The sequence below is a fragment of the Loxodonta africana genome, chromosome 6 (genome assembly GCF_030014295.1).
Source record: "Loxodonta africana isolate mLoxAfr1 chromosome 6, mLoxAfr1.hap2, whole genome shotgun sequence".
NCBI classification, from domain to species: Eukaryota; Metazoa; Chordata; class Mammalia; order Proboscidea; family Elephantidae; genus Loxodonta; species Loxodonta africana.
In genome coordinates, this window is record NC_087347.1 from 113,722,570 (window position 1) to 113,747,583 (window position 25,014).

The 25,014-nt window shown below is 41.4% G+C and overlaps 2 protein-coding genes across 2 annotated transcripts in view; both read left to right on the plus strand.

The window, feature by feature from the left end:
* Positions 1-4,892: 4,892 nt before the first annotated feature.
* MCM6 (minichromosome maintenance complex component 6) overlaps positions 4,893-25,014 on the plus strand; it is a 36,944-nt gene continuing 16,822 nt past the window's right edge. The window contains exons 1-10 of the mRNA XM_003405858.4: positions 4,893-5,059; positions 8,556-8,702; positions 10,373-10,483; positions 11,132-11,381; positions 12,799-12,964; positions 13,251-13,396; positions 14,713-14,863; positions 17,628-17,769; positions 22,687-22,828; positions 24,512-24,619. Coding sequence (XP_003405906.2) covers positions 4,953-5,059; positions 8,556-8,702; positions 10,373-10,483; positions 11,132-11,381; positions 12,799-12,964; positions 13,251-13,396; positions 14,713-14,863; positions 17,628-17,769; positions 22,687-22,828; positions 24,512-24,619 — 1,470 coding nt within the window. The 5' untranslated portion in view covers positions 4,893-4,952. The remainder of the gene's footprint in view (positions 5,060-8,555; positions 8,703-10,372; positions 10,484-11,131; positions 11,382-12,798; positions 12,965-13,250; positions 13,397-14,712; positions 14,864-17,627; positions 17,770-22,686; positions 22,829-24,511; positions 24,620-25,014) is intronic.
* Positions 22,835-24,505, plus strand: LOC111749463 (small ribosomal subunit protein uS10-like). The gene is given in 2 exon segments (XM_064287261.1): positions 22,835-24,171; positions 24,174-24,505. Coding segments are annotated over 2 exon segments (432 nt in total). The 5' UTR covers positions 22,835-23,855; the 3' UTR covers positions 24,290-24,505.

The following is a 25,014-nucleotide window of genomic DNA, read 5'->3' on the forward strand; positions in this document are numbered from 1 at the left end:
GGTTGAGATAACTATAACTTCTCTTTGGAAACTTTAAGCTTACCTGCAGCTGATGTTTAGCAAGGCTATACTGTCTTCAGAGCTATGGTGGTGCAGTGGTTAAGAGCTTGGCTTCTATCTTAGTTATCTTGTACTGCTGTAACAGAAATACCACAAGTGCATGGCTTTAACAAAGAGAAATTTATTCTCACAGTACAGTTGGCTACAAGTCCAAATTCAGGGCATCAGCTCAAGGTGAAGTCTCTCTCTCCCTGTCGGCGCTGGAGGAAGGGCCTTGTTATCAATCTCCCCTGGTCGAGGAGCTTCTCAGCACAGGGACCCTGGGTCCAAAGGACACACTGTTCTCCTGGCTCTTGTTTCTTGGTGGTATGAGGTCCCCCGTTTCTCTGCTTGCTTCTCTCTTTTATATCTCAAAAGAGATTGGTTTAAGACAATCTACTCTCATAGATTGAGTCCTGCCTCATTAACATAACTGCCACTGATTCCATCTCATTAACATCATAAGACAGGATTTACAACACTTAGGAAAATCAAATCAGATGACAAAATGGTGGACAACTACACAATTCTGGGAATCATGGCCTAACCAAATTGATACACATATTTTTTGGGGACACAGCTGCTAACCGAAAGGTCAGCAGTTCGAACCCACCAGCTACTCCTTGGAAACCCTATGGGGCAGTTCTACTCTGTCCTATAGGGGCTTTATGAGCCGGAATTGATTCAATGGCAACGGGTTTGTTTTTTTCAGGATTTTTTTGTATACTGGCATCAAAACAAACCTAAATGGCTAAATATATTAGCCATTTAGGAGGCTAATATATATTAATATGTCATTTACATATTGTAGCAACGTGAACTTATTTTCAAATTGTAAGGCTGCAAACCTGCGTGCAAAATTTCAGAGACGGCATCAAAATCCAAGTAATTTTTGGCTTGATCAGGTAAAAGCAAACAAAAATTGACTATCATGGCGAGCCAGAATGCTAAAAAAGGCACTGCAAAAATCAACTACAGTAAAATAGGCAGTATCCAGAGGGACAACGGAAAGTAGCAAATATGGATTTGTCACTACTGGGAATCTTGGAATAACAATACGGTTGATAGCACATAAATCTTAAACAAACCTTCAAACTCTATTGTTAGGCTTTACTGGAAGGACAAGAGTGTTACAGGGGCTAATACAAGGAACAATCAAGCCTTTAGAAAGAAAACATTTTATAATGGGAGTTAATCCTTCCTTGGTTTCTCTTTTGAGAGGAACTTGAGGAACTTTAGGAAAACGTTTAGCTATATCTATTTGAATCTTTAATGGCTTCCACTGACAAAAGTCAGCCTACATCTGTAGGTGTGGTGCCCCATAAATTCTCAGAAATTAATGAAAGAATATTTGTGGGAAGAGTTTAGACGGCACTGAATAATCTTTAAATATACCTTTATGTGTAACAACTGCTTGCAAGCTGCAAGCAATTTCTTCTCTTTGAATTTGCTCTAAATCAGGACCCAGGTCAAGAGTCTTTGAGGCTTCAGACAAACTTAATAATATTTCCCTCCTTTTGGTAAATTGTAGATGACAATTTGATTTAGATAAAAGATTTCAGCATATTAAATTGACAGAAGTATCAGAACAAAGCAGAAAGGGATGTAAATCTTCAGTATAACCAAGATATATAGGAACAGGCTGATAATGAGTCAAAATTGGTTCCTGTTTGATAACCTCTGAAGTTTTGTACTCTGGGACAGGAGCTTTTCCAAAAAGTTGTGGTTGATGGCAGACAGGGTTACTCCAGTGTCAATAAAAAACTGGCAAGGACCTCCATTATTGCTTACAATGGTCTCCCCTTGCGAGTTTAGTGCCGCCACAGGAAAGGCCCCTGTTATTTCCCCAGATCACCTTCATTCCATATCTGGGTCTACATTAGGTCGAAGGGCACCTGATTGGGGAAACATCATTTTATTCTTTATAGCAATCCTTTTTCCAATGACCAGGCTTTTTACAGTCGTGGTAGATGCTATTCTTAGGGCTATTCAGAGGCTTAGTATTCTTTTCTCAGTTCAGGGATTGCAATTGCTGCTGCTAGAGGGCCATCAATTTATTTGTTTTCCTGTCTTTCTCAGCTTCCAGAGTCTGAGAAAGCTTATATGCCAAATTAGTCAATTCCAGAGTAGGGGCAGTTTCCCAGTCCAAGCAATGTTGTTTGACCAGGGCTGAGATTTCAAGTTTTAATTCAGATATAAAGACCACAGTAAAGGCTCCATTTGTTCCTGGGATTCCAAAGCAAGTCCAGAATGTTCTGCGAATTTTTGACAAAGCCTGGTCTAGTAATCATAAAAGCACTCATCTTTATTTTGTTTACATGAATGAATTTTTATCCAATCTATTATTGGAGGAGAGACTTTGGGAATGGCCTCTAGCAGACTTTTACCTATTGTTCAGGTGTCCTTCAGCAGAGTAGCAGCTGTTCTGTCTAGATTTAAAGCTAAATTGTTCTTTGGATCTTTCCAGTCAGCTTGTTCTAGCCATAATTGGGCTTCTCCTGGCCCTGCTAACATATGAATTAACTAATACAAATCAGGGAGCCCAGGCTGATAAGCTTCAATCAGTATTTTAAATTTCTCAGCAAATTTATAAAGATCCTCCTGTAATTTTGGAAAGTCTTTCACTATGTTCCATAACTCGACGTGTGTCCAGAGTATGGAAGTGACACAGGGAGAATCCTTAACATTCGCAGGGCAGAGTCTGAAGGCCATTTCAGTTAAAGGTTACCCAGTTGAGGGTTCTATTCTAAAAGACATTTCTTGTAAGGGCTCATTAATTGAGTCCTTTGGAAAAAAAGAAAGCTCAGACAAGTACTGGCAGAGAAATAAGAGGGTAAGACATTTGGCAGAAGTACATTTGGAAGAGGTTCAGAGAAGAGACAGATGGCAAAGGAGCAGATGGAATAGGAGCAGAGATTTGACAATGTTGCTCCTTATTTTGTTTACTTAATCTGAAAACAGTATCCTGCAGGGAAGCAATTTTGCTACTTTGATGTCTTTTTGAGGCCTTTAGATACCAAACAAAATAGGCAAGCCATTGAGGTTGTTTAATGTGGGAGCCCTTACTTTCTAATTTACTGCACAAACTAATTTACAAAATTCAAAAAGGTTCCAAAGTGGCCAGTGATTTTCCAAATTGTCCCTGTAAAGGTTATGCACACTAGACAAAAACACAAATCTTGATGGACCAAAATGTTTGTTCATAAAAAGCATAAAATAGTGGGAGTCCCAGAGTGTGGCTCCAAGCTGCTCTTTGATCTGACATGCCCTGTTTTCCTAGTCAGACAGACAAATGTACACATAAAAGATGATTAATCAAACATAGGTTGTTACTTTTGGTTTCTCAAAGTCAAACAAAATCCTATTGGGGATGCTGCCTGGGGGTTTGGACAGTGTCATGTTTCACCAAGTATCTACACTGTATGAGAACTGTCTTAAGGCTGGTGGGCAGCCAAATGTTTCTGGCTTATCTCACAACCAAGCTTATCCTATGGGTATCTTTCAGTTGGTGGGGAGCACCCTGAAGACTTTTAAATGCTCAAACCCATGCCCCGGTGTTTTGCAACTTGGGAGACTCTGAGATGCCTTGTCACAACCAAACCAAAACCTGGGATAGCACGGACCTAAAATCCAGGTTGATTAAAAGAGAAAGTAAAAACAAATCCTTGAATAAAACTCAGAGAGCTGCTACGCAAAATCTCAGAGCTCAGATCCAAGCAGCTATTTACCACAGAAACAGCCAAATGAGCCCAAAACCTCCACACCTTGAGGGTCACAAAAGGCAATGCACTGTCTGAATCCCCACTTCTGACACAGGAAATGCTGTAGCACAGTCTTTACTCTGTTAGGAGTGAAAGCAAAAAGTTTTATTGAGGAATAAAGCAGTTTGAACTGGCTGCACTAAGTGAAAATTACAAAGTGCCCAAACTCATTAAAAAAGGTGTAAGCCTTTTATACAGTCAAGTGGGAAAGGTAGTAGTGACTATAGCCTCAAGGTGTGTGCATGATCACAGTCTTAACATCAGTAATCCTGATATAAATATACATTCCTCCTGGAAGATGCTGTGCAAGCGTTCTTGACAAACACCTTCTGACTAGCATTTCCTGAACTTCCACAGACCACATTCTTGCCTTAAATTCCTTTAAAGTTTTACAAGGTTGTAAAATCCCAAGGGTAAAAGCAGAAATAGGAGTAAAGGGGAATTATTAGCTAAATGGAGCCTTTAAACAAAACGGAGTCTCTGGTGCTAAGCACTGTTCTTTTTACCAGTCTTCTTTTTGCTTCATTTTAGGCAGCATGGCTCACCTTCCACTGTAAGGCTCCCTGTTGAAAGCCTCAAGAAAGTAAAGTCTTACTAATCCAGTGTCAAATACTTAGCTCATTTTCCCCTATCAGCACCAACCAGAGTAACTGCCAAACCCCACCCCCGGGTTTTATCCGGTGGTTTACAGCTTACTTCTTCCAACTAAGCAGCTCCAGCAGCAGGGTTGAGTCTTACTCATTTTTCTGTTCCATAGAGCCGTAATCCTACCACTCAATTAACATCAATGGGATTATTTCAATAACCGTCCGGGCAAAGATGCAAACTTTTAACGTGCTCTAGAAATCCAACACTCCCAGTACACCGCCACACTGCGCAGGCGCAATGGCAGACCTCTGCTTTCTCCAGAAGACCTTAGCATTTGGCGCCAAATCCCCGTTCCGTGGGCGGGGCTGAGGGAGAAGCGGCCGCTCATTGGGCAGGTTTGGCGCGAAATCTCCGAGCTCCCGCGCCACGATTGGCTCCAGTGGTCCCGGTCGGGCGAAGGGGCGGGGCGGAAGCGGCGGCGGCGCGCGCAAAGCGGCTGCGTCCGGGAAGAAGCTGCTCTTGGCGAGGAGTGTGGCGGCGGCTTCACCCCAGCCCTAGGTGGCGATGGACCTCGCGGCGGCAGCCGAGCCGGCCGCGGGCTCCCAGCACCTGGAAGTCCGCGACGAGGTAGCAGAGAAGTGCCAGAAACTGTTCCTGGACTTCTTGGAGGAGTAAGTCGGCAGGCGCCCAGGCCCTGCCCGCGGCCGCTGCTCCCAGCCCCGGTGGGCGCCCTTCCTCGCGGCACTTCCCCGCGCGGCCCCTTCCCCTTGCTGAGCCGGGTCGCCTGGAGCGCGCGGCTCCCGGGTCCCCGTGCTCGGGCGGGTCCGTGCGGCCGGCGCTTTTCGGACACGGAGGGATTGCGCCGCTTGGAAGGGGGGAGGTCCCGCATCTCTTTTTGAGTCCCCCAGGCCGAGCGCCGGCGAGGAGCCTGAAAGGGCTGGGCTGGCTTCAGAGATGAAACTCGTCTCTCGTTGTGCCCGGTGCCCTGAGCCGAGCGCTCTGCTTGCGTCACTTAGTCCTCACAACAGGCCACTCACAGCCTCCTTGTTCCCGATGGGAAACCGAGGCTAGGTGAGGTTAAGCAGCTTGTCCCGGTAGGCACGGCGGGGTTGATTGAGAAGCAAACAAGCGTTTGAATCCTGGCCGAGCCCTGAGAGGGCAGACGGCCCAGAGGTTAGTGTTGGGGACACCGCGTCCCCGGCCTGCGTTGGAGCCGGTGGAGTTGAAACTATCAGCGTCAGCGCTGTGGGTCCCTCTGATGTGAGGCAGAGTTTTCGGGGTGGGAATGGGGTGAGCCTGACCCTTCATTAAATTAGCTGATTACATCCCTCGATCTGGCTGGCCGGCTGGCTGGCTTCCTCTCTGCCTTGTTTCCTTCGTTCCTCCCCCTTTTTCCTCTTTCCCAGTAGCCTCCTGGGTCCTGGCCCCCCATAACTCCTCCTTGGCTTCTCCCTACGGTTACTAGTGATCACTCTTAGGGCAGATCTATCACTGCTCTCCCTAGTAGCATCAACTCTGCAGACTTCAGGATGAAGTGTAAATACTTTGGAATGTCTTAAAAAGTTCTGACATACTTAAAACTATAATTTACATTTCCCTACCTTTGGTTATGTTATTCTCTGCCTGACAGCTTCTTATCTTTCAAAGCCCAGCTAAAGAATCACACCGCCTTTGTGAAGCCCTCATAACTAACCCCTTTTCTAACGTTCTCAGGGTGCCATTTGCCACATAGCTCTATTAATATGCATTTATTTGGAAACCCTGGTGGTGTAGTGGTTAAGAGCTACAGCTACTAACCAAAAGGTCGGCAGTTCATATCTACCAGGCGCTCCTTGGAAACTGTATGGGGCAGTTCCACTCTGTCCTGTAGGGTCCCTATGAGTCAGAATTGACTCGACAGCAATGGGTAAGTAAGGTAAGCTGGGTGTACCTTTATTTACCTGTCAGTCACTGAGCTTGAATGCAAATCCCATCCTCAACCCCACCTAGCAAACCACATCATAAAGATCATCCATAATTATTTGTTTCAAGGAATAATTTAAGTGCCTTCACTTTATTATATTGTTAGATGATGATGAAGATGACAAATAATCCCTGTACATTGTTGAGAAAAAAATGTTAACTTCCTTTTCAAAACTTAACTTTGATTCTGCGTCACTTGTGGAATAAAGTCCAAATTCTTCGCAGCCCCTCTATCCAGGATCATCTTCCACAACCAGCATCAGTCATCACCCACACTTCTCCCATACCCTCTGTGACCTTGCCTCATGTTTGCAAACATCTGTAGCCAATCCACTGGAGCTCTGTTGGCACCATGGTTAAAAGCATGGCTGCTAACCGAAAAGGTCAGCTGTTCCTTGGAAACCCTGCAGGGCAGTTCTACTCTGTCCTAGAGAGGGTCACTGTGAGTCGGAATCGACTCCATGGCAAGTTTTTCTGGGGGGAGGGAGGGCTAAGGGGGGGGCCCATAGCCAACCCACCATTCTTATTTTTCTTTCAAAATTTTAACATCTTTCAAGGTGGAATTCTAGTGTCATGTTTATGTGTATGAAGCCTTTCTAGATGTTTCTGTTAGGCAGAATTAGCTTATATTAACAGGGCCACATCTCTTGTGTCTTTCTTTAGTAGGAACATCCTTCTTCCCTTCCTTGGTTATTTACATGTATGTCTCCTGCGAACATTAACCCTAGAGCGGAACAGTTTCATTTTCAGGTTCAGGGAGCTCTGTCAGGTGTTTTGCACATAGATATTAGTTCAATAAATATTTAAGAGTTACAACATACTGTTGTCCAAGGAGGGATTGATACTAATCTGCATATTGTGTTTAAAAGAATGTAATACACCCTTTGAGGAAAAAATTCACCAGGTTTTTTGCATGTGAATGTGTTTTCATTTCCCTGCAGTCGTGGACAATAAAGCACTTCATTTCTGTGTTTTTATTTTTATTCAGACACTTAGATCAATTAATCTGTTGGTTTTCAAATTCCCTAGGAAAATTGGATCTTTGGGTTTTAGCCTGAATTTCTTGATTAAACATTATGTATCACGATAGTGATAGTTACCAATTGAACACATTAGTTGATTGGAAATATTCCATTCAAGAAATTCAGGTTAAAGCCCAAGGACCTTTTCTTGTGTTCCAGCACTGTGCAAAAGACTACATATAATCATAGTGGTCTTATGACATGAGGTGATGTGCCCTCATCTGTAAAAAAAAAAAAGAAGAAGAAGAAGAAGAGTATCCGGGATATCTAGGTCAATTGGCATAACAAAATTTATTAAGAAAATGTTCTGCATCCCACTTTGGTGAGTGGCATCTGGGGTCTTAAAAGCTGTCAGGCAGCCATCTAAGATGCATCAGTTGGTCCCAACCCACCTGGAACAAAGGAGAATGAAGCACACCAAAGACACAAGAAAAATATTAGCACAAAAGACAAAAGGCGCCATGTAAACCTTAGACTGGAAGAACTAGATGATGCCTGGCTACCACCAATGACCGCCTTGGGTCACAACAGGGAACACAACAGAGAGTCCCTGATGGAGCAGGAGAAAAGTGGGGTGCAGAACTCAAATTCTAGTAACAAGACCAGACTTGATGGTCTGACGAAAACTGGAGAAACCCCAGAAGACATGGCCCCTGGGCTCTCTCTTAACCTAGAACTAAAACCATTGCTGAAGCCAACTCTTCAGACAAAGAATAGGCTGAACTATAAGACATAAAATGATACTCATGAAGAGTGTGCTTCTCAGTTCAAGTAGGTACATGAGACTAAATGGGCAGCACCTGCCCGGAGGTGAGATGAGAAGGCAGAAAGGGACAGGAGCTGGTGGAGTGGACACAGGAAATCCAGGTTAGAAAGGATGAATGTGCAGTCATGTTATAGGAAGAGCAACTAGGGTCACAACAATGTGTGTATAAATTTTTGTATGAGAAACTAACTTGAGCTATAAACTTTCACCTAAACCACAATTTTAAAAAAGGAATAAATTAAAAAAGCAGGGGCTGGGTCAGGTGTAAGTTACTTGCCCTGAGTTACAGATCTCCTGAGCCTGGGCCTGCTGACTCTGAAGCCTACAGTCTTACCAATATGTTGAACTGTCAACATCCAGATTGTTCTTCGACTGCCCCTAGTTCTTCAGTTTAATCTGACTGGCACGTACCCCCAGGTTCCAGAGCAGTGATGGAGAAGGCAAGTACTTGCAGCTGGCAGAAGAGCTGATCCGCCCTGAGAGAAACACACTGGTGGTGAGTTTCCTGGACCTGGAACAATTCAACCAGCAACTTTCCACCACCATTCAGGAGGAGTTCTACAGGTACGGGTGCATTACTCTACCCTGCATAGGGCCAGAGGTCTGGGACTCTGGCTTCCCAGTGTTCACTGGTGAGGCAGGAGGGCAGCTGTCATCGTTACTTCCCTGCTCAGAGCGGAGGCCCTTTGGTAACATCTGCCATTTTAGTACTGCTCTGAACTTAACCCAGGCCTTCCTGGAGCTGAATGTTTCTTACATGTGCATGTTGAAAACTGTTGTTTTCTATATAGCTTTCCCAAGTTGTGAGAGGATCACTTACTTTGTATCAGGTATTAAGTACTATTGCCCTGTCATTCATTTCATACCCCTCCTCACCCCAGGAGTAGCCGCTTTGGGAAAAGCATAATACTTGACAGGGTCATGTTCTTGCACCAAGAGTATCTCTAGAGCAGGGACATTGTTACAGCCTGCATCGCTTAAAGGTTAACAATTTTAAATGAACATAATATGTGTGTATTGTAGAAAATAGAGAAAAGTAGGGAGAATAAAGTCATCTGTACGTTTGTAAGCCCACTACCCATAGGTAACCACCATTAGCAGTCTGCTGCAGCAAAGTTCCAGGAACCTTCCAAGGCTGCAAATGCCTAAGAATCTCCTGACACGGTTTGATGTATTTTTGTGTGTATATTGTTTCTTAAAAAGCAATGTTGGGATCATGGCCAGAAGGTGTTTTTTTTGGAATACTATAGGAGATGTTATATTTAATTATATTTAATAGCTTAGGCTTTCAGGTTTTAATTGTTATGTACAGCAGGAAGCATCTTGTTGTGACACAAATCTTTGCATGTTAGGTTAAAATATTTTCACAGTTTCGTATAAACAAAATCAGATTAAACATTGTGGATAGCTTTGAAAGAGAAATGAAGATCCCAGGGTAAGGAGGCATAGTCCTTTTCCTTTATCTTGTGGATTGGGAGATTGTAGACTGGTGTTGGTGTTTCTAATGATAGCTGACTGCTGGACTATCAGAAATGGCTGGAGGGGTAAGCACCAGAGTTTGTTATGAAGGTATGCAACAGGAACAGCGTCCTACAATGAGAGGGAGATAGAGACCAGGACCTTGGGGGTAGAAGCATCTGTATGTACCCATACCTTATGCACAGGCAGTTCTGTCTCCTAAACGTAATTTTTCAGAGGGCTTTCAGGTCCCTTTGCTTTAAACAAACCGAACTACAGCAGGTATTGATGCTTATCAAGAGGATAGGCACACTTCAGTTAAACAAGGCACTTCCTCTCACGTTGCTACAAAACTCCTCCCTGTCCTCATCAATTTCTTATCAGTCAAGAATGAAACATAAAAACTATACTAGGCCTTGACGCTAAACTGGAAGATGTCTTGCCGGATGTAAACAGACCCCAGAGAAAATCCATGGTATTGACCATAGTACCAACAAGGTGATTGTTCAGGTGGGGTCATCTTGAGCAGAGGTGTGGCCTATGCTGTGGGTGCTTTGGTGTTTTCTGTTGCCTTTGATCTGTTTGCAGTGGGATAGAAGATGATAAAAGAGGCTCACAGACCCAGACCAGATGATAGAAGCATCCTGTATAGCTAGATTTTAAGGCTTGCTTGTAACCAGATGAAATTCTTTGGCCTCAGCTGTTGGCAAGCATGGGAAAGGGAAGGAGGCCTCATTTGGCCTCTTGAAGATGTTGATTTTTTGTTTGTTTTTCAGAGTTTACCCTTACCTTTGTCGGGCCTTGAAAACCTTCGTCAAAGACCGTAAAGAGATCCCTCTTGCCAAGGATTTTTATGTTGCATTCCAAGACCTGCCTACCAGACACAGGTAAGAAACTTGTCTTTGGAAGAAAAGGAATTTATCAAATAGTGTAGGCATCACTTAACTGGCAGTCCTTTTCACTGGGGAGGTTGTAGTCCTACACCTGCGTTTAGCTAGCTATTTAATGTCACACAAATCACTTCTACCTTCCTGGGCCCCAGTTTTCTCCTCTGTAAATTCTTTTGGCTTAGATTTTCTACCTAAGTCAGCTTTGTTGTTCCACTTTTCCATGATTGATCGTGACAAGAATTGTGAAAAGAGTACTGTAAATTGGTGCTGTAAAATGCCAGAAGCGAAAAAAGTGTTTTGTGTGCCCGTTTCCGAGAAAATAACTTTTTAAAGATTTAAACCCAGTTATCCAGAAAGTTTAGTTTTAACCTTGAAAATGGGGGTGGAATAGTATCTTACTTTAATTTTCAAAGTCTTTTGTTTAGTTGTTTGTATTTAGTCATTTATCTTGTTGCTGCTATGAAGGCTTCTTATATAATTTAAGGATCAGCACAGTGAATGAATAGTTCATGTAGGAGAGTCCAAAGAATATTTTGTCTCTTGGTTTTTTTTTTAAGCATAAGATCACTTAGTATCCTCTCATTAAAACAAAGCTTTTCTTAGCAGGAAATGCATGTTTACTAATGCACATTTGTCTTTCAACAGAATTCGAGAGCTCACCTCATCCAGAATTGGCTTGCTTACGCGCATCAGCGGGCAGGTGGTCCGGACTCATCCAGTGCACCCGGAACTAGTCAGTGGAACTTTCCTGTGCTTGGACTGCCAAACGGTGATCAAGGATGTAGAGCAGCAATTTAAATACACGCAGCCCAACATCTGCCGGAATCCAGTTTGTGCCAATAGGAGGAGATTCTTGCTGGATACAAACAAATCGAGATTTGTTGATTTTCAAAAGGTATTTACGTCTGTTTACATCAGATCCAGCCTGAGCTAATAATTCACTTTTAGGCCTTTGAAATAGCTTATTTAAACAGCATTAAGCTCACTTTTTATGTAAAGTCAAGCATCGTCAAATGTCGCTACAGATGTAAGCCAAAAACTCTTAATGTAAATTTCAGTTGTTGGTATAGAAATGTTTTCTAACCTTTAATAACTTGAATCAAACTGACAAAATTTACTTGTCCAAGAATAGACAGATGACTTTTGTTGTAAATTGGAGATAAATCCCTGGAGACGGAGAGACTTGTCAGGATAAGACTTTGGAGTTGGTGGGTAGGAGGGAGGAACACATCAATAAAGGGCCAGGGCCAGGGTGAATGTGATCGTCACTAGTAATGATGGCCGTGACTGAAGTAGAGGAGCCAAACTGGAGATCATCTGAGATGCGATCTGTTTGAGATGTGGGGGTACCTAGAGCCTTAAACCTCTGGTGAGAAATTTGAACCTGTCTCGATAAAGCAAGGGGAATATATTTTAGGAGGAGATGGCACAGAGAACAGATACTTATAGTCATTTCTGAACAGAGAAAAAAGAAACTATATATTTTTTAATTATTTTTGGTGGCAGTACATACAACCAAGCATATGTCCATTGACAGTTTCTGCATGAACAGTTCAATAACATTGGTTACGTACTTCATATGGTATCACCATTCTCACTATCTACCCATATTGTTAATTTAGGCTCTCTCCCCCTTAAAGTTCTCACCTATGCTTTAGATTAACCATCATCAGTTTAAACTCAGATAATTCTTTACAAGAGTGCTGTGCTTAAGGCAAACGTTCTTTATTAATTGGGCTAAAAGTTTGTTTAGTTAAACAGTGGTTTCATGGAGTAGTTTCAATTCAAGGTCTAAAGATTATTTCTCGGTCTTAGATTCCGAAGTTCCCCTAGTCCCAGTGGACCCAGTAAGCCTGGTTTTCATATGAGTTAGAAGTTCAGTTCTACACTTTTCCTCCTTCTGATCAGGGTCCATCTGTTGGATCTTTGATCAACATGTTCAGTAATGGGAGCTGGGAACCATCCATTTCTCTGTGTCTTGTGGTAATGGAGGTGATAGATTATAGAGGCATTTAAACCTGAAGTACATGTCCTTCTCTGATTCCTGGGTCTTCTGCTCTGCTGTTCCAGACGAATAGAGTCCAGTGAAGTAATATTTTTTAATGAGAATAAAGTGAAATCACTTACCAAATTGAACTGTTTGACTAAAAGGAGTTTTAGGGTGGAGAATTTTTATGTTGAATATTGGCGCATGTCAAACTCTGTGTATGATGAGATACTTTAGAACATGTAAGTATTTGTGGCTTTTGATTTAGGTCACATTCGAAAGGGATCTCTTCTCATTCTTGGCCATTTATTTGTCTTTGTTGTAGGTTCGTATTCAGGAGACTCAAGCTGAGCTTCCTCGAGGGAGTATCCCCCGCAGTTTAGAAGTGATCCTGAGGGCTGAAGCTGTGGAGTCAGCTCAAGCTGGTGACAAGTGTGACTTCACAGGGACACTGATTGTTGTGCCTGATGTCTCCAAGCTTAGCACACCAGGTGGGTAGTCTGGGTTCAGATTTAACAAATTTTCAGTTGCCTGAACTATAGGTTATCTACTTGCATGTTTCTTGTCTTCTTTGTGGCTACTGATGAGAGTACACAAGAAAGTATGATGGGAATAAAAACAAATTGATTTTGCTACAAAAAGTACTATTGGGAAAGTTTTTAAAGGCTAAATGAAATCTTAGGATTTATAGGTTTCATTTATTTCAGGAATTTTTGTTCTCAGCACCTTCAATATTTTAGAGGTGGTTGTGAAGCAGCCTGTTGTTCAATCTTGCAGGAGCACGCGCAGAAACTAATTCCCGTGTCAGTGGTGTTGATGGATATGAGACAGAGGGCGTTCGAGGACTCCGGGCCCTTGGCGTCAGAGACCTTTCTTACAGGCTCGTCTTTCTTGCCTGCAGTGTTGCACCAACAAACCCAAGGGTGAGTCTTAATAGAATGGTGAAGCTTGAGAAAGACTTCCCCGTGAGACTGCCTCAAAATTACAGACTTCTAGAATATCTGAGAGAGCTAACTGATGTTGACAGTAGGGGGGTGGGTTGAAGTTTGATTCATTAGTTCTAAGTCTTAAAACTTAAAAACCAAGTCATTTTATGTCTGCCTTTCTGACCTTAAGGAAAAGTCACATTGTTTTGTATAAAAGAGCTCAGTGCTTTAGGTGCATTGGTACAAATTACCCAGGTTGTTGTTTTTTTGAAAAGTATCACAGTTCCTCTGACACTGTCCTGGAGGAAGTACAAATAAAAAGATTTAATAATCCTGGGAAGTCAAGTCTTTGTGAGAGTGACAGGCTCCTGGTATAGTTCAGTTAACTTGATTTCTGTGTCCTGCGTGGGAAAGCAGTGGGGAAAGACTTCGGAAACTAACTCCAGTCTTGGAAAAAAGGGGGTGAGCATAATATGCTGTTAGTTCATTTACATCTTCCTATCAGTGATGGGAAACCCTGGTGGCGTAGTGGGTAAGTGCTACAGCTGCTAACCCAAGGGTCGGCAGTTCGAATCCGCCAGGCGCTCCTTGGAAACTCTGTGGGGCAGTTCTGTGTCCTATATGGTCGCTATGAGTTGGAATCGACTCGACGGCACTGGCTTTTGGTTTATCAGTGATGAGGAACCCTGGCGGCACAGTGGTTAAGAGCTATGGTTGCTGACCCAGAGGTCGGCAGTTCGAATCTATGAGCTGCTCCTTGGAAACCCTGTAGGGCAGTTTTACTCTGTCCTGTAGGGTCACTGGGAAACCCTGACGGCGTAGTGATTAAGAACTACAGCTACCAGTGAAAAGTCAGTAGTTCAGATCCACCAGGTGCTCCTTAGAAACTCTATAGAGTAGTTCTACTCTGTCCTATAGGGCCGCCATGTGTCGGAATCACCTGGACAGCAACGGGTTTTTGGTTTGTATAGGGTTACTGAGTCAGAATGAATTGGCAGCAAGTTTTTTTTTTTTTTGCATCAGTGGTGAACATTCTGCTCTGGTTCATCTCTTGAGCACTCAGATTCATTTAAATAGCATCATGAAACTGTGGTGGTCGGTTTATTTGGTTTTTAACTCACTGGACAAATGACAAACCGTTAAGTATCTTGGTTATCAAAGGCCTTTCTAGTTTGGGAATTTTTATAAACCTTTGTAGTTAGCAGATTCTGAATTGGACCTCCCAGGCTATATTTTGTTTGTGGTGAGGTTCTTTCTCTGTCACGTTTTGGCTACTTCTGTTCTAACTTTTTCCTTTCTCCTCTGCCCCTCAGTTTGGAGGGAAGGAGCTCCGAGATGAGGAACAGACAGCCGAGAGCATTAAGAACCAGATGACTGTGAAGGAGTGGGAGAAAGTGTTTGAAATGAGTCAAGATAAAAACCTATACCACAATCTTTGTACCAGCCTGTTCCCAACTATACATGGTAAGAGGTCTATTCGTTTGTGGTAATAATCTGAAATCAAAATAATGGTTATAAACAACCAGTGATTTCTTTGAGCATGCAAGTCAGATCTTGAACATCTTGCAGGTGGGTTTCCAAGGGCTTTAAGGCCAGAACTACACTTAACTACATTCCACTATGCTAAATTAATCTCTTAGCTTTGTTTTTGTTTTTAATTTTCAGAGATGGAGGTTTGGTGATGTTTCTTGGCTAGTTATATTACGTATACGTTTGGCAGTCTCTCACATTTTCTTACCCTTGATGACTAGCTGCTCACTGTCAGTCAGTAAATCCCCTTTGTGTGTTTGAAGGAGTTGACCAAATTTCCAGTTCTCATGCTTTACTCTTGTATTCTTCCATCTTTCTCTTCCATACTCAATTGGAGTTATGATGGGAACTCATAGGATTTGAGCTATTTCTTTGAGGCATATATATTTTTCAATTTTTTTTTTTGTCTAAATATTTGATCAGTGCAACTGAAATGAAATCCTTTATGTTAATCCTTTTGGATTTTAAAGTATCCTCCTTACAGTGAGTGGGTGTCAATACTTTTGTGCTGCTTTCCCTTTCTCCCCCCTACCCCCATAAATTGTCTATTGCTGCACAAAACTTAGAGGCTTAAAACAGCAATTACTATCTCACACAATCTCTGTGAATGAGGAATTTGGGTGAGGCTTAGCTGGGTGGTTCTGGCTTAGGATGTGTCATGAAGATGCAGTCAAGTCACCACCTGGGGCTACAGTCATCTCAAGTCTTGACTGGGGCTAGAGGATCCACTTAGAAGAGAAATCACGCACACACCTCACACATTAGTCGGTAGTTGGTAGCCAAAGGCCTCAGTGCTTTGCTGCATGGACCTCTCCGTAGGGCTGTTTGAGTGTCTTGAAAACATGACATTATCCAGAGCTCGCAACTCAAGACAGCGAAGCAAGGAGGAAGTATAATGTAATGCCTCTCATGACCTAGGGTCACAAGTTACACATCTTCACTTCCAGTGTCTTCTGTTTGTTAGAAGCAAGTAACTAACTTGATCCCACTCAGAAGGGGAGCATTAAGCTGCACTTCTTTTTTAATAATTTTTATTGTGCTTTAAGTGAAAGTTTACAAATCAAGTCAGTCTCTCACACAAAAACCCATATACACCTTGGTACACACTCTCAATTACTCTCCCCCTAATGAGACAGCCTGCTCTCTCCCTCCACTCTTCTCTTTTCGTGTCCTTTTTGCCAGCTTCTAACCCCCTCTATCCTCTCATCTACCCTCCAGGCAGGAGATGCCAGCATAGTCTCAAGTGTCCACCTCATCCAAGAAGCTCACTCCTCACCAGCATCCCTCTCCAACCCATTGTCCAGTCCAATCCATATCTGAAGAGTTGGCTTCGGGAATGGTTCTTGTCCTGGGCCAACAGAAGGTCTGGGGGCCATGACCACCGGGGTCCTTCCAGTCTCAGTCAGATCATTAAGTCTGGTCTTATGAGAATTTGGGGTCTGCATCTCACTGCTCTCCTGCTCCCTTAGGGGTTCTCTGTTGTGTTCCCTGTCAGGGTAGTCATTGGTTGTAGCCGGGTACCATCTAGTTCTTCTGGTCTCAGGATGATGTAGTCTCTGGTTCATGTGGCCCTTTCTGTCTCTTGGGCTCAAAATTACCTTGTGAGCTTGGTGTTCTTCATTCTCCTTTGATCCAGGTGGGTTGAGACCAATTGATGCATCTTAGATGGCTGCTTGCTAGCGTTTAAGACCCCAGACGCCACTCTTCAAAGTGGGATGCAGAATGTTTTGTTAATAGATTTTATTATGCCAGTTGACTTAGATGTCCCCTGAAACCATGGTCCCCAGACCCCTGCCCCTGCTACGCTGGCCTTCAAAGCATTCAGTTTATTCAGGAAACTTCTTTGCTTTTGGTTTAGTCCAATTGTAAGGTGCACCTCTTGAAGGGAGGGGTATCAAAGAGTATGTGGACATTTTAAAACCACCACACCCCCAACACATTTTGTTTTATAGGTTATGAGGTAGAAGTTTTGTTTGTGGAATAGGTTCTTAATTTTCTACGTTTAAGGAATGGTTTATAAAACTATTATCTAGTACTTTATTGGTGGTATGGTAGCTCAGAAAAATGTCTCTTTTAATAGCACATTTCCAAAGATCTAGTGTTCTCTTTTTAATTTTTGTATTTTCTGCTTACATTGGATTTATGAGCAGTTAGGTAGAAGCAGCTATAGGTTGCATTCAGCATCTTACCTAATCCACAACAGTTGTGCTAGCATGTTTTTATTCAATGTTGGTCACTGTGGGTGATACAAAAGAAAAGTCAGGGCTCGTTTCCTCAAACTGGTTGCTCTTGATGGAACTGCAAGACCCACGATTAGAAAGAACTAGCAAGTGTGGTAGGCTGTGGTAGGATAGTTCATTTGAGGGCTAGGGTGTTACGAAAGGCTTTGTGTAGGAAGTCGGTCTTAAGCTGGGCCTGTTGATAAACTGAACAAGGATGGCTCTTAGAATGATGAACATTGGCATCTGTGACCTAGGCAGTATAGGTGGAGGCATTGGAACAGTGGTTAAGTGACTAAGTTCACAGAGCAAGATCCAGGATTAGAAGCCAGATGCTTTTATCCAATCTTGTAAGCTTTGCTTCAGCTCCGTCTGCTCTTTTGGTTGTTAAACTTTCCTTTGTAGTTTCTAGTGAAATTGTTTAACCTGCTATTGGAAAATACTGTGGGTTTTTCATCTGTAGTTTCTTTTCATTTCAGGCAATGATGAAGTAAAACGGGGTGTCCTGCTGATGCTCTTTGGTGGTGTTCCAAAGACGACAGGGGAAGGGACTTCTCTTCGAGGGGACATAAATGTTTGCATTGTTGGTGACCCAAGTACAGCTAAGAGCCAGTTTCTCAAGTAAGTGTTTGCCTGAGCTAGTATAATAGAGAAAAAACGTTCATACTCCCAGCCTTTCTGTGATGCCAAGAATGGAGTCAGTCTGCCTTTAATAAAGGGTGAGGGGTGCCAGTTAAGACTGTTGAATATATAAGTGTCATAGGTTAAATACACTTAAATTTTCTTTTAACAAGATACAATATTTTACAGTTTTTTTGGACTGGGGAAAAATTGTGTAAAATTTCAATCCCACATACAGTTCTTTTATCCTTTGTATTACCTTTAAGGCTTTGAGTGTGAGATTTTAAATCACAGAGTACATGTTTTAAATTCCAAATTACCCTAAACACGTCCCATGTTTGTTTTCACAATCCTTTTTTTTTTTTTTTTTGGAGTGATACAACTTACAAAATCATTCCCATAGCCCTGAGGGACTGCTCAACAGAATACCTTATTTTAATGGGTGTCCCTGGGCGATGCAAATGGTTAATGAGCACTTGGCTGCTATCTGAAAGGTTGGAGGTTCAAGCCCACCCAGTGGCACCTTGGAAGAAAGGCCTGGTGGTCTACTTCAGACAAATCAGCCGTGGAAAACAGTTCTGCTCTGCCCATGCCGGGTTACAATGAATGAGTTAACTCCATAGCAACTGGTTTGGTTTTTTGTTATTTTAATGATTACATATATGGATACAGTGAACATCACAATGCACGTAAATTTTTATTTTTGTTTTCTTTGGAGACTTAAGAATACAAACATCTTTAAACTTCTTAAACATGGACTGATTTTCCAAAAGCAGTGCTACCAAAAATGAGGCATTTTATGTTAACCCCATCAGCATAAAAATTTCTATTTTAGAAGTCTGCTCATTTCTAGAAGCTAGAAAAAAAGCTAGAAGTATTGGGTTATTTTGAAACTGGTCAGAAACTTAGGGCTCAATATAATAACAACCATTTTTTGAATACCTGTTGTGTGCCTGGCACTGTGTATGTCTTCTGTCTTATCCTCACGACAGCCTGACAAGTGTGTTATTTTACCCCTGTTTTTCAGGGAGGGAAACAAACCTCTGAGACTCTGACTTGCCCAGCTTCTCATAGCTGACTAGTGATGCTGACCCATGATTTATTAAAAAAAAAATAAATAAAGCACTCAGCAATATTTCATTGCTCATTATACTGTATCAAGCAGCTTACCTGTATTCATCTTGGAAACGTGTAACATGGCACAGTTCTACAACACAGAACTTTTTTAGTTGGTTTGGAGTCTTATGATTAAATATCTCCGTCACGTATCAGGGACTGAGGTTAAAAGGCATTTTTTTCCTCTTCATTCCTTAAGCTTCCCACCCCAAGATACATTACAGTGTTGCCTCTGACAGGTACTGTATTACACTTGGTTATGTTAGGCAGCTTTTTCTATCTAGTGGTTTTTAAAAAATATATTTGATATATAATTTGCATGCCATAAAATTCACCATTTTTTAAGTGTACAATTCAGTGGTGTTAGTGTTTTCACAGTTACACAACCATCACTACAATCTAAGTTTAGTATATTTTCATCGCCCGAAAAGAAACGCCATACCCATTAGTAGCCACTCCCCGTTCTCCCCTCCAGCCCAGCCAACCACTCATCTACTATAGTGGCTTTATTGATTTGCTTATTCTGGACATTTCATATAAATGGAATCATATAATATATGGCTTTTTGTAATTGACTTTTTTCACCGAGCATAATGTTTCTAAGATTCATACATGTTGTAACATGTATTAGTACTTCAGTCCTTTTTGTTGCCATGTAATACTCTGTTGTATGGATGTACCACGTTGTTTATCCGTTCATCAGTTGGTGGACATTTGGGTTGTTACCACTTTTTCGCTGTTACGAATAATACTACTGTAAACATTGGTGTACACGTTTTGTGTTGACATACTTTTATTTCTCTTGGGAGAATTTTTAAGGAGTAGATTTGCTGGATCAAATGGTAACGACTTAGCCTTTTAAGGAACTGTTTCCAAAGCAACTGCACTGTTTTGCATTCCCACCAACTCTGTATGAGAGTTCCAGTTTCTCCACGTCTCTGCCAGCACTTGGTATTGTCTGTCTTTTTGATCATAGCCATCCTAGTGGATGCGAAGTGGTATCTCATTGTGGTTTTGATTTGCATTTCCCTGATGTCTCCTGATGTTGAACATCTTTTCATGCACTTACTGGCCATTTGTATATCTTTTTTGGAAAAATGTTTATTCAGAATCTTTCCCAGTGTTATAATTGGGTTAGTGGTCGAGTTGTAAAGGTTCTTTTTTTTATATACTATGTACAAATTCCTTATCAGGTATATGATTTTTAAATGTTTTCGCCAATTCTGTGGATTGAGTTTTTACTTTCTTTATATGGCACAAAAGTTTTTAAGTTTGATGAAGTCCGGTTCATTTACTTTGTCGCGCTTTTGGTGCCATAACTGAGAAACCATTGTCTAACCTAAGCGTAGGAAGATTTATGCCTGTGTTTCCTCTAAGAGTTTTATAGTTTTAACTATTACATTTAAGTCTTGGATCAGTGGTGTGAGGAGGTGCAACTTTATTCTTTTTGTATGTGGAGACCCAGTTGTCTCAACATAATTTGTTGAGACTATTCTTCCCTGATGAATTGTCTTAGCACTCTTGTTGAAAATTAGTTGACTGTAAATGCAGGGATTTATTTTTCTGGACTCTCAATTCTATGCAATTAATCTATACATCTAATGCTGGTTCCAAACTGTTTTGATAGCTTTTGGTAATTTTTAAAGTAATGATATGTGAGTCCTCCAACTTTGTTCTTCTCTTTCCAGATTGTTTGGCTAATCTTGGTTCTTAGAATTAAGTATTTTGTTACTTTTGATGCTACTGTAAGTGAAATGATTTTCTCAATTTCTTCCCAACAAAAGCCTACTAAGACTTTGATTAATATTGCATTAAATCTAAAGATCAATTTGGGGAGAATTGGCATCTAAATAGTATTGAGTTTTCCAATTAGTGAACTTGGAATATCGTCCCATTTATTTAATCTTCAGTTGCCCTTTGCAATTTTCAGTGTTCAGTGTACAAGTTCATCACTTCTCTTAGTAAATGGTAAATTTATTCCTAAAGTAGTTCATGGTTTTAAACACTCCTTTAAGTGGAGTTTTAGGGTTTTTTGTTTTGTTTTTTTCAGTTCTATTTTTTCATACTGGCAGTCCCCAGATTATGAACAAATTCCATTCTTAAATCTGTCTCTAAGTTGAATTTGTACATAAGTTGGAACAGTAGGTACTGTTTGTATTTAACGTCAGTCAAATGTTTGTCTTAGTATATAGTACTAGTGTACTTTTCTATGCGTAAGAAACATTAAAGATGTACTTCCAGATACACTAAAACACCTTTAACATAGTAATAGAGTTAATAATAGTGTTTTGATGTGCATCTCATAGTAGCACCCATTTGTTATTACGAACTATTGTATGTACCTCAAATTTTTAATATAATAGACTTTATGGGATTTGGTTAGTATCTACAGGTTGTACTTAAGTGAGACGTTCATAACCTGGGGACTACCTGTATTCATTGCTAGTATGTAGATGTGCAGGTGAGTTTTGCACGTTGAACTTGTATCTTACAACTTTGCTAAATTCACTTTTAGTTCTCCTAGCTTTTTTGGGTAGATTCTTGAAGGTTTTTTATACACCCAGTCATATCATCTACAAATAAAGGCAGTTTAACTTCTTTCAAATCTTTATGCCTTTTAATTCTTTTTCTTGGTTATGCGCTAATTAACCTGTTGAACCTGTTGCCTTTGAGTCGATTCTGACTCATAGCGACCCCATAGGACAGAGTAGAACTGCCCCGAAGGGTTTCCAAGGAGTGGCTGGGGGATTCAAACTGCTGACCTTTGGGTTAGCAGCCAAACGCTTAACCACTGCGCCACCAGGGCCCCTCACGCTGACTAGGACCTCCAATACAATGTTAGATAAACATGGTTAGGGTTCTTATTCCTGATCTTAGGTAGAAAGTATTGAGCCCTTCACTCTTGAGTTATGATAGCTGTAGGCTTTTCATAAATGCCTTTGATCAGGTTGAGGAGGTTTCCTTCCATTCTTAGCTTTTTTAGTGTTTTTATGATAAAAGGGTGTTGGATTTTGTGAAATGCTTTTTCTGCGTCTGTTGATAGTCATGTGGTTCTCGTCCTTTATTCTACACTGAAAACTATGAGAGCCAGAACTCGACAGGGGTGTCTCATTTTTCCAGGTCTTGCCAGTTTTCTGCCTTTGACAGGGTGCAGTCTTACCTTTTCTGTCACTCGTTTTAGTGGAAAACGAGTGAGTTTTCCTTTTCCGACAGGTTTCTGCCTTATACAGGTTCTGACTTTTGCAGGTTTTACTCTATCAATATATGGTGTATTGATTGATTTTCAGATATTAAACCACGTTTACATTTCTGGGATAAATCCCACCTCTAATTTCATTTTATTCTTTAATTGTAAGACCTTACAAAAAGATATCATTGCTGACCTATTTATTAATGACTGCTTTTAAAATTGACATTTCTGTTGTGTATTAACTTCATCTTACCACTTGACAGGAATAAATTTAAGCTCCTTTATAAGGCTAAAGGGTATAAGACTTCCTATTCAGATCTTTGTCCATTCAGTCTCTGGCATATGTGCCTTTACGAATCGCTTGTGCTCATACCTCTCTCAGGTGTTCTTATGGTTACCCATGTAAGGACACCCATTCCCACACTTCTTAGTGAGGGGTGGGTGGGTGGGGTGGGTGGTCTGCCACCAACTCACTTCTCCTGCAGCTCCGCAAGTGCTGGTGCGTCTTCTCCCTTCTTCTGATGCCTAAGCGAGGCTAACATAACCCCTGGTGGCTGATATTCCTGGAGAGATCACATATTAATGAGTGTTTATCTGATAACCTTGAACAGGCACGTGGAGGAGTTCAGCCCCCGAGCTGTCTACACCAGTGGAAAAGCCTCCAGCGCCGCTGGCCTAACAGCAGCTGTTGTAAGAGATGAAGAATCTCATGAGTTTGTCATTGAGGCTGGAGCTTTGATGTTGGCTGATAATGTAAGAACGTTTTAAACTGTTGGATATAAAGAAATCAGAATATTCTCTACCCCATCAGCAAAGGCCTTTGAGTTTCTATTGAAAAGATGTCCTTTAAAAAAAAGCATCCTTTACTAAATTATTCATAATTTTACTAATCAAGAATTAAGTTGGGATCATCATTAATCAGCACTTTTGTTGCTTGCCCTGGACGTAAGTGGCAACTTCCCAGCGTTTTTCCTCTCTCTAGACCGTGACACCTTTGTGAATGTGTCTAAACCATGAAAAGTAAAAGAGGAACGCTTTTTCCCCCTTCCCTCCCATTTAGCCTTTATGTGTGTTTGACATGGATTGATTAGGTCTTGAAGTGTATATATGTGGTATGATGTGCTCTATGTATACATGCTTATATTCTTCATTATGTTCTACCTTCACCCTTCACTTCTCCCGCCCAGAATCCATGCCAGGGTGACTGAATGACTTCACACTGAGGTCTACACACAGTGCTGATGTTGAGTAAAAGTACAGCAAGCATCTCTATGTTTTCAGTTTAGCTCTTAGTTTAGCCCTTTAATGGTTATTAGTAGATAAACTTAGACTCACGTTTTCCACGCGTCTGGAGTATGGTACTCCAGAAGTATGGTACTGCTTCATGGAACGTGGTACCGATGTGGCCTACTCTAAGATTGCTATGTGCTGCAAAGGCAATGTTTATTTAGTATCTTGTGTGTATTTTTGGGAATTGAGTAAGATAGTTTAAGGTCAAGTGTAAGCAGGAAGTATGATGCACTTCCTGGGCTGTGGTATGGATACGTATAGCATTTGCAATATACTTCATGGAACATGGTACTGGTATTTGCATTTTTGCATATTTGCATTTGGCATCCTGTTTTTTCAAATAATAAAAAACTACCAACAAAGGGTGATATAGCATCCATTCCATTAGTGAAAAAACATGGCATCACCAAAAAAATTTTAAAATAATAGTAATAAGTTATCCGTGAAAGGGTTAACAAGCATCAAAAATGTGTGGGGCTCTTTGAGGGAGATGCAGTCACCTCTGCAGCAGAGCCCTGCTCCGCCCAACCCTGCTCCTGGCTCACTGCTGTTTGCTCTCACTGAGGAACAAATAAATAGGTCAGGAAGCCACACCACATCCGTGAATTTTAAGGACACTGGAAAGACACCTGTGGAACCAGAGGTGGCCATTTGCCAAGTTAGAATTACCCTAGCCAGCCGAAACATAAAATCCTTAGAGAAGGTGTGTGCAAACTTGATTAAAGGAGAACCTACTACCAAGACTCCAAGAATCACTACTAGAAAAAGTCCTTGTTCTAAAGATTCTGAGACCTGGGATCATTTCCGGATAGAATCCACAAGTGACTCATTGACTTGTGTAGTCCTTCCAAGATCATTAAGCAGATGGCTTCCATCGGTACTGAGGCAGGAGGAGAGGTCAAAGTCACCATTGCCGATGTTTAAATCAGCTGTTTTTAATAAATTATCAGCTGCTTAAAAAAAATGTATGGGTCCTTCTGGCGCTGGTATCTTTTTAACTTTCTTGCTGTACTAGAGGGAATTAGGAATTCTTCAGCTGTAGAGAGAATAGAGAGCTTCTGTGTGGTAGCAAACTTTATGAGTTTACTTCCTTGCCATTTTACATCTGAAAGACAGTTCCTTCATATGAGATCTCTTTGGTTACAGGGTGTGTGTTGTATTGATGAATTTGACAAGATGGACATGAGGGATCAAGTTGCTATCCATGAAGCTATGGAGCAGCAGACCATCTCCATCACTAAAGCAGGAGTGAAGGTATGTGTGTCCATTTCTGTTCCAAGGTTCACAAGTTAATGTAGCAAGAGAAGAAGTTTACCTGCATAATAAAATGCATTACTTCACCATGTAATGCTGCTCATTAAAATGGAAAACAGAGCCCTGCGAATTAGCAATCCAAACTACAGAGGCTGGTTAGGGTAACATGACAATGTGTTGCTGTGACAGAGTATGAGAAGTACTGGTGAAAGTTTTAGCATTTCACTTCTCAAAATTGCCATGTATAAAGCTTCTGTATTCTTTGATAAGTGGTGTTTCAGATTGTAATGAAAATAACCAAAGGTTGATAGATTACTTAAATGAAGATCACTAATAAGTTCGGTACTATAACCAACATTAAAGAGAATCCAGATTTTGTTTAAAAAATGAAAGTA